The following is a 12,709-nucleotide window of genomic DNA, read 5'->3' on the forward strand; positions in this document are numbered from 1 at the left end:
AATAGAAGAATCATTTTTCTGATTTTGACATACTTGAACATAATCTTTAAACACAAGCTTAAACACATACTCTATATTGACCATAAGTTACTTGGTGCCAATGCAACCATCCACCCAAAAGTGCCTTTGTGTGGAAGTGGTGTGTTAACCTTAGAGAACGTGCCGATGAATACAATTGTGCACCCCGATGCGCCGGAATTTTGTTTTCAAGTCAGCGAATTTGCTTCACGACACACCGTACTCTTTCCATTGTCATAAGATCAACTTTTCGATCTTATTATTTTAATTTCATTGTAGCCTTGAAAATACTTCTTATATTACAACAAACATTGTATATAACAGCCCATTAATTGCCCTAGTAGGAAATTTGCCAGAACAAAAAAGGATTAAAAGTCAAAAGGTGAAATTTCTCTTTTCACCGTACCGGAACATAATATAAAACCAAAACCCATAACAAAAATTTATGATGCATTTATCTTTCTTAGATAATTAACGCTTTATTTGGATAACAATGTAGAAATAGATAAGAAGGGGAGGGGAAGAGGAGGAGGGGAGAGAAATGGAAAGTTTCATTTCCTCTCCAAATCTCTCCAATTTTTCTCCAATTTTTGATAGATTATACGGAGTACTTAGTAATTAAAAAAGGAAAATGGATTCCTCATTTCCTCCCTCCCTCTCCCCTTCCTTCCCTCAATAATCCTTTATCCAATTTAAAGGAAACAATCCCCCTTCTGCAATCTTCTCTCCCTTTTCTTCCATTTCCTTGCATACATAACACTATTAAATTCCCACGAAAAATTAATAAATTGGGGGAAAAAAAAACCAAAAAAAAAAAATTTAATAGCATCATATGCAAATATTATCTTGAAACATGTACCAAAATCAAGCATAAGAATTGGTTTTCTCCTCCATCTCAAATAAATTGAACCTAAAAGTTCCCTCCCAACCCACATTTCTTTTTTCTTATCTAGTCTCTTTCACTCACTTGTTAACTTGTTACTCAGACTGCTCTTGGTGGGATCTCAAGAGTAACACCAGCTTGAATCTGTCCCCAACCGATGAGTCGCCAGTGCTTTTCAACCCGGCGACTCAGGGCAATCTTCTCTCCTTTGCTTGTGCAAACCGGAGATGTAAGTTGCAATTTTGCCAAATGCACTTCTTGTTTGACAGCAATTACACGAGCACCAGTCGACATGGAACCAATGTTCAACATAAGAACCTCTCCTCTGCTCAGTTTCGATACCCTTCCCTGTTTCTCAGTCCCCTTTGTTTTCGCACCAATCAGCCGCCAAAGCAAGAAGAAATTCACCTGTTTGTATGTACCATCAGTAGGGAGCTCAGAAACCAAAATAACTATTAACATACTGAAAAATAAATAGTACTAAAATTACCTCTAGTTCGATGTAAACATCTGGAAGAGATCCAACCTCTCCGAGTACCTGACCTACCAATCTATCAGCTCGGGTTAAAGTCGGATCCATGGTTGTTCCAACCCCAATCAGACCTCCTGGGACAGCAAATTGTAACTGATTCTGCTCAGCATATAAAGAAACAATCCTCGAGTATATGGGTGTGCACGTAATGTTGCCTCTTTCATCCTTCACTATGATTCCAGGCCGTACCTCGATTTCTTGGTTAACCCTCAAGACACCCTGCATTCAAAACAACATATAATGAGAACATTTCTCAAAGTATAACATATACCAAGTATGATGTATTACAAATATTAAAGAAACAGTGAGATGCAGAAATGGAAACTTTAGCTAACAGCTGATTATACAGCAAATCCCATGAAATTTGTTACGATTACTAGAAAGACAGGAACCATTAAGATACTTCCACCAGCAACACCGCCATGTATATCATCAACCTCGTACCCTGGCTTGTTAACATCAAAAGATCGGATCAAGATCATAGTTGGTGGTGAGACAAAAATTTTCTTAGGAATAGGAATCTTTTTGACAATGTATTCACAAACAACATCGATGTTGTACTTCAATTGGGCAGAAACTGGAATCACAGGGACTCCTTCAGCAGCAGTTCCCTGAAGAAAACAAGGGGTGCTTCAGAAACATGCTTCAGCATCTCATCAAAGGAATTTGGACGATTGCATTGTCAGCTGGTTCACCATTCGAAACAAGTTACCTGAATAAATTTCTGAACGGATTCATGTTGGTTTAGAGCAGCATTTTCTTGGATGAGATCAACCTTATTTTGGAGGATGATAATATGCTTAAGTTGCATGATATCAATTGCAGCAAGATGCTCAGAAGTCTGAGGTTGGGGGCAGCTCTCTTTAGCAGCGATAAGAAGTAAAGCTCCATCCATAATAGCAGCTCCATTAAGCATAGTAGCCATAAGAATATCATGACCCTGTCAAAAAGAATTTGAAACGTAAACATTGTGACAAACACGACAAATCCAACAAGAACTCACATGAGTCGTACCTTAAACACAAACCCTTTTAATCGATGATATGTATCAGCAGGGTCAACAACAACAAAAAGAACAGAGTTTATAGATGAAAATGTGTGAAAACATGCAAAGAAAACACAACCCACCCAAGCAGCCAAGCTAGATTGGGTAAGATGAAAATAACTTGATTATTTCTACACAAATAATGATCAAAGTACCAATATAAAAAGCATACAGCTAAATCAGGTATAATAGAAATCAAGGGCTGTTAGTTGCAGCAGCAGTAGATTACCGGACAATCAACAAAGGAAACATGTCTCAGAAGCTTCATCCTAGCATTCTCAAATCCAGGTACATCACACAAGGGGGTGTCTTCTTTTCCGCTTCCATATGCCCTGCCAAAGAAAAAGTACAAAATTGCAACACATGAGCTCAACTTCAGGACATATTCATCTTCAATGAGCAGTTCTACAGGTGCTAGAACAAGAATCTAGCATAAGCATAATTGTCGAGTTATTAAGCTCAACTCAGTAGATCATTAGGCATAACAGATCGACAACATACTTGTAGCACATTGGTCGTGGGCACTGATCATCATCACACTTATAAATCTTGGCATTTGCATAGCCAAGTTTGATAGTGATGTTACGTTCCAGTTCATTCTTAAAGCGTACAGTCTGCATAAAAGAAATACGAAGTATATATAAGAGATCTCTTCAGCTATAAAAAACACATACAAAAAAAAATCTTCCCAAACCAAACACGAATATCTGTTCCCAAATCCCAAACCATACCAATTCAAGGACTAAAGAGATATGCAGCAACGAGTTGAAACACGAGTTGGTTCCACCGTCTGGTTGTATTCAGATCACTTTCTCAAATATCTCATAAGAAATCAAAAACAAAAAGTGTTCATGTATATAGAATTTTGGCAAAAATCACCTGAACACCCGATATAGCCTTCACAACTGTAGATTTTCCGTGTGCCACATGACCAATAGTTCCTACGAAATATAATCAAGGGAATACATATTTCAAATGTATCTAAGAAAAACAATGATCCTAATTTAAATCTATTTACATTGGTGAATAATTCGTAAAATACCAATGTTAATTGTAGCTTGTCTAGAAATAACTTCAGGCGATAGAGGATGTAATTTTGTCACGTCTAACTTGTTCAAGTCTTGCTCCATCAATCCTTTGCGTGCCATCTTAATCGCGGTAGTCTAAGCTTCCCTCCCTAAAAACTAAATATTGAGCAGATTAAGTCAAGTCCTCAACTCGCTATTTATCCAAAAACTAACCATGTGTATATAAGAGACTCAAACTGTAGTTTAAAAAAAAAAAGGATTTTGGTCACTAATATAAGATTATTGATTTCTTTTGAAAAAATATATATCAGATTATTGATTCAAAAAGGAATGGGATTAGCTAAAGAAAACTTTGCCACGCCAAATTAAACATCCATGTTAATAATTTTATCTATAATAATGCAAACATCAATATAATATTACACCATAATACTAAATCCTCCCAAATTAAGATATACGTACAAGATTAATAATGTAAAGAACAATTCTTGAAATAAGGTGAACTAAGATAGAAACTAAACATACATTCACAGCATGAAGAACGATAAATAAATCCAAGTTAGATATAATTGCTAATAATATTTACCTAATAATTAATTACCCATACAAAACTCATAAACCCCATAATCAGAAATAATGAGTAGAACACATACGAAAATTGAAATCAGCGTATGAATTACAAGAACAAATAAAATGACTTCAAATATGAGAAATTAAAGGGAAAAGGAGATTACTAACCTTAAAAATCAGAGAGATCGGAAGGTTTTGCCGGTAGAATGATGAGTGAGGGTGGGAGAAACTACTTGGGTGTAGGTACAACACTAGGGTTAAATACTTATGCATCGTGCATGGCCAAATAATCCAAGTAATTACACGATTCCTTTGACTGACTAACATACATATCACCTACGATATATGGACACTTCACACTGTCCTACTATGATAGGGTGAGACACCTAAATATCATGTCAGTTATTTTTTATTTATTCGGACACTTCGACATGGACTGTGTCCTACTATGATACTCTGAATCATTTTGAAACCAAGGCTTTGTCATTTGAAAATTAAAGTAAGAGGCCAACGAATAATACCAGTGTCTTCACATCTGAACATTAAGTGTGAACTTTTTATATTAAGATCTTGCTAATGTGATAAGGGGAAAGAGAATTTGTGGAATTAGTAGGTAAAATTTGAGTCCATAGGCTATATTAATGCAATATGTAAAAGTTAAGTAGTTCTATAAGATTGGTTTACCAATGCTATATGGAGGAGTAGAAGGCAAGAAGAGAACATTGAAAACTGATACAACCAAAAACTTGTATTGCTGAAGACCAGTGAATTTATAGTAACAATACAACTCCGTAATAAATAATAGTACAAGGCTGTTTTTGCGACTTAATAGAAGAAAGCCTACAGAGTACAGACTAATCTTATAGTGAACCAAAAATAAAAAGGACTAATTTTTGGGCAATTAAAACAAGATTTATTACCAAAAGACAGAAGAACACCAGTAGAACAAAGCCACATGAAGCAAACAAAGGTCAGCTCAAACCAGGCTAAGATACAATAAGCTGCTTCTGGACAGCATTAGCGCTATAAGCTACTGTATAGGCTATTCTACGAAAAACAGTAGCAGTGTCTTCATAATTACTCGGGAAAATTTTCTTGTTTCGTTGCAAACTACACTTGGTAAAAAGGCTAATTCAAGATATTTAGAGCTTGATATGGAAATAATCCGGGTCAAAGTGGTGTAACCTCACATAACCATCTTCACCTCCACTTGCAAAGCTGCATAACACAACAGAAATACTTTAGAAAATCTTCCATGAACCCTTATGATAACTTCCAAAGGATAAAGAAAAACTGGTGAATAAAAAGCACTAAATATGGATGTAATCTAGCGAGATTATTTACCTTTTACCATCAGGATTGAACGCCAAGGCATTTATAGGCCCGAAATGCCCCTTAACACCTCCAATTTCTGCCGTGAGGATCTATAATCAAAATAATACAAATTAATAACTAAGGAAATTCTTAAATTCAGCAAGTTACAGTGAATATTGATTTTTTTCTTTGCAACCAATACCATAAAGTAATTGCTAAATTTACTAGGAAAAAAAAACCTCTAAAATAGAGAAGTTAGGTGTTCAAGTTTTTGGTTTGCAAAAAGCCTTGAGACATGTTTGCTACAAGTCTGCTGAGAGGTGTTGGATACCAGTTCAAAAGAAATATGATGTGCATTGCTAAATTTACTATGCAAAAAAAGCTCTATAATAGAAAACTTAGGTGTTTGTTTTGCAAAAGCCTTGACATGTGTTTGCTACAAGTCTACTGAGAGGTGTTAGGTGCCATTTCAAATATATATGAAGTGCAATGCTTAAGCTGATAACATACTAATATATCATGTAATCTTGATTGACTATGGAAAAATATGTAAAATAAAGCATATTTATACCACAGCCATGAGCATTGGGGAGATTACATGCTCTTTCTTTGACCAGTTATGCATTACATGAAGAAATCGACATAAAAATGGAACAAGTCTTTACGAATTAAGTTTATACTATTTATGGACAGAATGCAATTGAGTAAGCTGATAAGTCCTTTCAGTCCCATATTTACCCATTCATACTAATAGCAAAATCAATATTTCATTCACATAAAATTATTTTTGTAATTTACCTTATCATAGAATTTTGCCTCAAACTTTCCTGCACGATGATCTGTAGTTGTCACATGTGATGCCTCCTGACCACCTCCGAGCACAACCTATAGAAAACAGCACAGTTCAAACAATGTGAAGTAGCCTAACAATAGGAATATATGAGAATATTACAGAATACACAGACATAAAGCTCTGCTGCACCACATGCACAATTAGAGGTATCCTTTATTATCATCATCACCCCTAATACCTCTTCTAAAAAGGTTTTAACCTCAAGCAGGATAACTAAAGTCAGATATAAGCACTCATAATCTGTATACCACTTCACAATAAATAATAATTGCACATAACTGAGTCACTTAAATATGTCCCATCACAACAAAAACTAAATACATCAAACACATTATGTTATCCTACCCTTGATATCACACACAAATCTCTCACTAATCATGATTCGTGATGACAGTTGAATTATTGGTTTGGGGATATACAAGATGAAAGAGACATAGATGTTGATCCAGTTGAGCTTAAAACTCATCAAACAGCCTATAGTGAAAAAAATTCAAATACCAAATTTGTTACCAAAGGAAAATTTCCATGGGAAAACTGGAGCAGCACAGATATAGAAACCACACAGCAAGTAAAACTGGCAACAACAAATTAAAAAAAAAAAAAAAGTAAAAAAAAAAAAGTAAAATTAAAATTAAAAATCAAGTAACATACGTGGTCCAGAAGGGGAGACATGGTAACAGCATTCACAGGTTGTTCTGTACCGTAGGTTTTGATAAGTGTTAAAGTTCTTGTGTCCCAGAGCTGAAGAAAGAAAAAAAATCATGTTAGTACAAAAGGAACCACAAATCAACACTACCTACTAATTTAATAATTATACAACCTTAGCTGATTTATCCAGCGAACCAGTGAGGAAATGTGACTTGTCTGCAGATAGACAAAGTGATGTTATTGGTTTTTTGTGACCATTTTCATGGTCCTTTGTTGACATTATCTCTTCGCCTGTCTGCAAATTGAAGTATTAAAATTAAACCACCAAACATGGCAAAAGCAGAAAAAAGAACCCCAAACATATGTAAAACATATAACAGGATTAAAAAGTGCACTGTTTTTTCATGAAATTCCAAGACTCTAGGCTATCTGTATACAAGTATATAACAAACTACAACAAAATGAAATGATATAATTGGTACTGCTACTTACCGTAGGATCCCATACGCGAATGATAGCATCCTCACCACAGCTAATAATAGTCTTGTTCAGAGGCCCCCAAACAGCTCTATTAATTCTTCCATTTGGGCCCCTCATAACAAGAACAGCTTCATCACTCTCTGCAAATCAAAATGAACAATGATGTCATCTTCAGAAGCAGATATCGAGAAATAAAGTGAGGGGATTAAAAGTGTGATTATACGCACACAAATAAGATATAGATAAAGAAGCAAAAACCAAAAGCCTACAAAATAAGAGAAGGTGTGGGGTGACGAGCCCACAAGGCTAAGCCTATTTAATGAATTCCTCACATGATATGAGAAGTAATGTTTACTGAAAAACAGAAAGCCTACATGTTGCTTATAAAAAAAAGGCTGCCTCTCACATTCTCTACATAGTAAGCAAACATGATCATCTGAAATGGGAACAGGGTGCATCGTACAATGTGAGGCCACAAGATATCCTATATCAACCTTTTGATAGTGAAGAAAACAAATGTGACCTACATGCAAAAGACATCGCTAAATGTGTGATGAAATACAACGATTCCATAGTGTATTCCAGATAGCAAGTGGAGAAATAAAATCAAACATAAATTGCAGAACAACAATCTCGCATGCCAGCAAGAAAGAAAGAGCATGAAATTTGTGCATTGTCTCATATCCAAGTTCAATTAAGCATATCAGGATGATATATTGTAACTCCTAAATTCCTTCAAGTATCAGTAGTCACATAAATTACAGATTGAAAGTTGCATTTATCCTTAGTGAATTTAAGACCGCACAATATAGGGCAAAACTTAGCAACAACTGAAGGACTGCAAAACATTTGGGGGCTTGTTTGTACATTAGTTCCGAGACTTCAGCTTGACAAGTTGAGCTAATCTAAGTTATTAAAAAAATCTAAGTACCATTCAATGTGAAGATAATTCTGTTCAGCTAAAAAAAAGTATCCCAAACCTCCTAAATAAAAAAATGTAAATCAAAAAATAATTACATGCTTGCTAAAAGTAGATAATGCCCCCAAAGCATCATCTGCCAAGATTACATATCTCATAAACAAAAGACGCCTAAGTCCTATTAACATTCTTAAAAGTAGTAGTTGTTACTAGCAATTAGATGTATTAAATGCAAAAGTAGATGTAAGATGTTGAGATGTTAGATCAACAGCTCAAAAATAAGTGTCGGGTAAAATTAGATTCCCAATTGTTAGGAATAAACAAAAAAGAAAAAAGAAAAAGAAACACTAATTTCTACCTCTAAAAGCAACATCTACCAATTCAAAGCTTTAAAGCTACAAATTCTAACTATTCCAAAGCACTGTTTGTAGAAGGTACCTCCAACTCTACAATACCAGCCCCTAAAACTTGAAAATCTACGAATAAAATTGCTTCCAAACACAACCTTAGTTTCTTTCTTTCCAAAGAAGGGTGGAATGGGTTCAGAGTTTCAGACAAACAGTATACAAAATAAAGCTTGCGAGTGAAATAAATGGTAGTTAAAAATAAACACAACAAAAAACATTGCTAAGCCAGAAGTGATGGCCAAGAAGTCCAGAAAATCAAAAACATAAAGACAGACTTACGTTCATCATCGTCTTCTGCAATGCGATATACATGAATCGCAGATGTCTTCTCCATGAAAGGGTCAGTAGTGATAACGACTAATTTATCACCAATTGAAAAGTCCACTGACCTCGCAGGAGAGTCAAACTTGAAAGTATGCAATTCCTCTCCCTTTTTGACATCCCAGAGCTTTACAGTCTGGTCTGCACTTCCGGTAATTAGGCGGGAAGAATCCCCTGAAAGAAGAGAAGTCATCAGTTTAGGGCACAAATTCATAATTTTAAACAAGTGTAGGTACTTTAGATATATTCATAATGAAATCAAATCCACATTTTATAATAGCTCTTTAAAGAAAGATTTAGGATCATTGGAAGTTTGCTCAACATTCAGTAAACAGCCCCAAGTTTCAGTTATACCAAGACAATACGAAGTTTAACAATAACCTAAAAAGGGAAATCTATAATAATGTCATATCTATGAAACAGAATTATTATAAGGTTTAAATGAAAAATTCCTATACAACCCACTCCAAATTCCTCCTTCCAACTCGGCAATTAACCAACATTAAAGAAATCACAAACCACCCCCCTCCTCCTCATTTATAAATACACTTCATCCCCTATCTTCATCCTCTTTTCCGCATGGAATTCTTTCTCTGCACTACAGTCCATATACAACTACCCCAAATTCAAAAAACTTTCGAAGGAAAGGCCTTCCCAAAAAAAAAAAAAAGATCATAAACTTTTTCTCAAATGTTCATCCATGATACTTATCTCAGAACAAATACAACTTCAAAGAACCTAAAGTTACCAGGGTTAAACCAAACTTGAGATAATTCAGAATTTACAACAAATTGAATTTATCCAGTAGCAAACTTGCAATAATGCAGTGAATAAAACAAGTTTCAACTGCGAGACACATGTTAAATGCAGAACAGCTCTCTGTAACACTTTAAAAGAGAACAAATCAGAACCTTCATCGAATCCTCTTCCTATACCCCTTATCTTCCTTTGTCTTCTCTGGACTCTCCTCTATACCACTTTAAAAGAGAAAAAATCAGAACCTTTCTCGAATCCTCCCTATACCACTTATCTTCCTTTGTCTTCTCTGGACTCTCCAGCAAACATCGCCATCAACCATATCCTTCTCTAAACTTCCATGTAGTATTAACAAACTTAACGTTACCTACATAATAACAATCATCCAAATCACCCCAATACCAACTTCATAACGAAAGTTACAAAACTATCAATATGCTAAAAATATTCTATCTTTATATCTTAATCGCCCAAAGGCGGCTGCTTTCACTATACACAAATGTATCAATGATCAACAAAACCAGAATAGCCGTGACCTTATTTTTAACATACACAGCATCAACATACCCTAATTATTAATCAAACAAAAAAACCAATACAATTCAGTCAAATAAACACTATTTGAGCTCAAAAGTAAAAGAATTTAGACAGAAAAGTTATAGAGCAATACAAGAGATGTCGCAGGACCAGACCGCGCCATTGTGTCCCCGATAGGTACCGAGCCGTTCACCATTGTCGGCGAACCATACCGTAGGATTATGGTCCTTTGCGCATGAAAAGAGAAGGTCACCGTCTCGATTGTACTTCAAGAATGTTAGAGGCCTTTCATGGCCCTTCATCAAAATTGGCCTCATATTTTTAACTACAAAATTAACAAATTAGCAAACAAATTAGACTCATTTTATCAAATTAGGGTACAAAAATAATACTTGGTATAAATTCTTCTCGCTTATGAATATCAACGTAAATTGCCCAAAGCAGCAAATTGGATTGTTATAGTATTTCATAAATTGAGAAATTATAAACAAAAATAGTTAAAAAATCTACCTTTTAAGAACCCTAGATTGACTAAACTAACAATTGAATCAACAATAGAGTAAAACAAAACCCTAGATTGTGAAATTGATAAGATGATTACTAAAAGAACAACAATTTACCTTAGAAGCTGCTTAGAACGAATAGTTTGTAATGGAGAACGTCAAAGTGCGAATATGCGAGGTTGAGTGCGCTTCAATGGAGAGACTGAGAGAGAGAAAGAGAAAGAGAGAGAGGAGACCCGTTATTAAAAGCCCTAACCTGCCCCAATTATAAATGGGTCAGATCCGTTTAATAAATAACTGGGCTGCGTCTTAATACCATCACCCAAGCGGGCTGGGCTTTATAATGATTTTAAACGAAATATAAACCTCACCTCTCTTATTTTTGACCAGTATCCAACCCGTTGACCTAAATTGACAAGTTTAGGCGCATGTAGAGACTACGAGATAGAGAAATACTTCTATTATTGACTAAAAGAAAAGGTGATACATCTAACTCAAAACTTTTCTTTTATAGAAAGTGATGAATATTAAAATTCAAAGGAGTATATGAGATCTCCAATCAATATACTTACTTACTATATATATACTAAAAGACACACCAGCAGTGACATGTGTCATCTCCTGGTGTGTCCTTAGTTATTATTTTTTTTATATAAAAAACTATTAATTAAGGAAATAAATCAATTTAAAAAATAATATTATTTGTTGCACACATTTCATATTAATGTAGTATATTTAAAATAAAAAGATTTCACAAATCTTTCTAAACAAAAAATTGACAATTATAAACCAAAAAATATATTCTTAAAAATATTTTGTGATCTGTTTTACAACCAAAAAAAATTGCTGTGATGTTTTGCCTACTTTTATTTTAATTGTGTATTAGAATCTACATTTAAAATTTAACATATCACATACTTTTATTATTCCTCGACTAATTTATGATTATAATATTAGTCTATCAATAATCTATGACAATCACGGTGCATGGCACATGATCTAACCTAGTGATATACAAAAGAGACTTGCTGATTATAAATTAAATAAAATTGCAAGCATGTAGCTTACCATTGGAATGAAACCATAGATAGAGCTTGATTAAGCTACCATCCTCAAACAAGTTACGTTGCTTAGTTTTTCATATTTGTAGCTTATTATCAAAGATGGTCATGTGCTCTAATTATCGACAAAGTAGTAATTTGAGGGGAAAATGAGTAAGGGCATGTTCTCTTCAAATTATTTTCAGGTTCAGCTCAGTTCAATCCAATTCTTAATTTCTTCTTACATAAAATATTCAATTCAATTCTTAATTTCCTTATCGCATTAAATATTCAGTTCAGCTCAGTTCAGTCAATCAAAACAGACCTTATGTGGAATCTTGATGGTGTTAGGGCATGTTCTCTTCAAATTATTTTCATTTAAGTTCAGTTCCAATCAGTTCAGTTCAGTTCTTAATTTCATTCTCTCATAAAATATTCAATTCAGTTCCAATCAGTTCAATCCGGTTTTTAATTTCCTTCTCTCATAAATATTCAATTCAGTTCAGTAGAGGACCTTAATGGTATATAAATCTTTTTTTTTCTTTATCATTATATATCCGTCACCTCATGATAAACTTGAATTTTTATTCATGTAATGTAGAGCTTGCAAAAGCTAACATAAAACAACAACACGTTTCATATTTTAAACTGGACATCAACAAAAATTGATTTGACGTCAAGGGTTTTTAACATACAAAGTACATTTAATTGTTAATTCTAAAAATTACAATACTAGATGTAAGCTTGTGCGATGTACGGTATTTTTAAAATTATTTTTTTAAAAAAAGATAATTTTTGTATAAAAATTGATTGAAATTTTATGTAATTTATAATGCGACATTATTAAGATATTTT

General features: G+C 34.2%; 2 protein-coding genes across 3 annotated transcripts; both read right to left on the bottom strand.

Annotated features, from left to right (window-relative positions):
- Positions 1–329: 329 nt before the first annotated feature.
- Positions 330–4,541, bottom strand: LOC110738671 (eukaryotic translation initiation factor 2 subunit gamma-like). Of its 2 annotated transcripts, XM_021919072.1 has the most exons (9): positions 4,524–4,541; positions 3,521–3,626; positions 3,358–3,419; positions 2,980–3,092; positions 2,708–2,810; positions 2,146–2,373; positions 1,826–2,044; positions 1,392–1,652; positions 330–1,309 (listed from the first exon to the last, which is right to left on the bottom strand). In XM_021919072.1, exons 1-9 carry the CDS (start codon positions 4,539–4,541, stop codon positions 1,001–1,003), a joined length of 1,419 nt encoding a protein of 472 aa, XP_021774764.1. In that variant the 3' UTR covers positions 330–1,000. The 2 variants fall into 2 exon arrangements, with proteins under 2 accessions (XP_021774764.1, XP_021774765.1); XM_021919073.1 differs by lacking the exon at positions 4,524–4,541 and having other exon boundaries at positions 3,521–3,629.
- Positions 4,542–4,806: 265 nt separating this feature from the next.
- On the bottom strand, positions 4,807–11,082 carry LOC110738672 (eukaryotic translation initiation factor 3 subunit I-like). The gene is made up of 9 exons (XM_021919074.1): positions 10,932–11,082; positions 10,445–10,636; positions 8,977–9,192; positions 7,384–7,511; positions 7,064–7,186; positions 6,895–6,984; positions 6,189–6,275; positions 5,421–5,500; positions 4,807–5,294 (listed from the first exon to the last, which is right to left on the bottom strand). The coding sequence occupies exons 2-9, from the start codon at positions 10,626–10,628 to the stop codon at positions 5,219–5,221; spliced, it is 984 nt and encodes a 327-aa protein (XP_021774766.1). The 5' UTR covers positions 10,629–10,636; positions 10,932–11,082; the 3' UTR covers positions 4,807–5,218.
- Positions 11,083–12,709: the final 1,627 nt, after the last annotated feature.

Source organism: Chenopodium quinoa, unplaced genomic scaffold (genome assembly GCF_001683475.1).
Source record: "Chenopodium quinoa cultivar QQ74 unplaced genomic scaffold, ASM168347v1, whole genome shotgun sequence".
Lineage (NCBI taxonomy): Eukaryota > Viridiplantae > Streptophyta > Magnoliopsida > Caryophyllales > Amaranthaceae > Chenopodium > Chenopodium quinoa.

Bases quoted from the DNA above. Each gene is read 5' to 3' on its own strand.
- LOC110738672 (XM_021919074.1), bottom strand. From the start codon at position 10,628: ATGAGGCCAATTTTGATGAAGGGCCATGAAAGGCCTCTAACATTCTTG. The intron at 7,512-8,976 runs GTAAGTCTGTCT...TTTGATTTGCAG, and splicing joins TGCAGAAGACGATGATGAAC to AGAGTGATGAAGCTGTTCTT. The intron at 6,276-6,894 runs GTATGTTACTTG...TGTTTTCTATAG, and splicing joins TGTCTCCCCTTCTGGACCAC to GTTGTGCTCGGAGGTGGTCA.
- LOC110738671 (XM_021919072.1), bottom strand. The intron at 2,374-2,707 runs GTAATCTACTGC...TCTTTTTGACAG, and splicing joins TTTCCTTTGTTGATTGTCCG to GGTCATGATATTCTTATGGC. The intron at 2,045-2,145 runs GTAACTTGTTTC...TGTTTTCTTCAG, and splicing joins CCGTTCAGAAATTTATTCAG to GGAACTGCTGCTGAAGGAGT.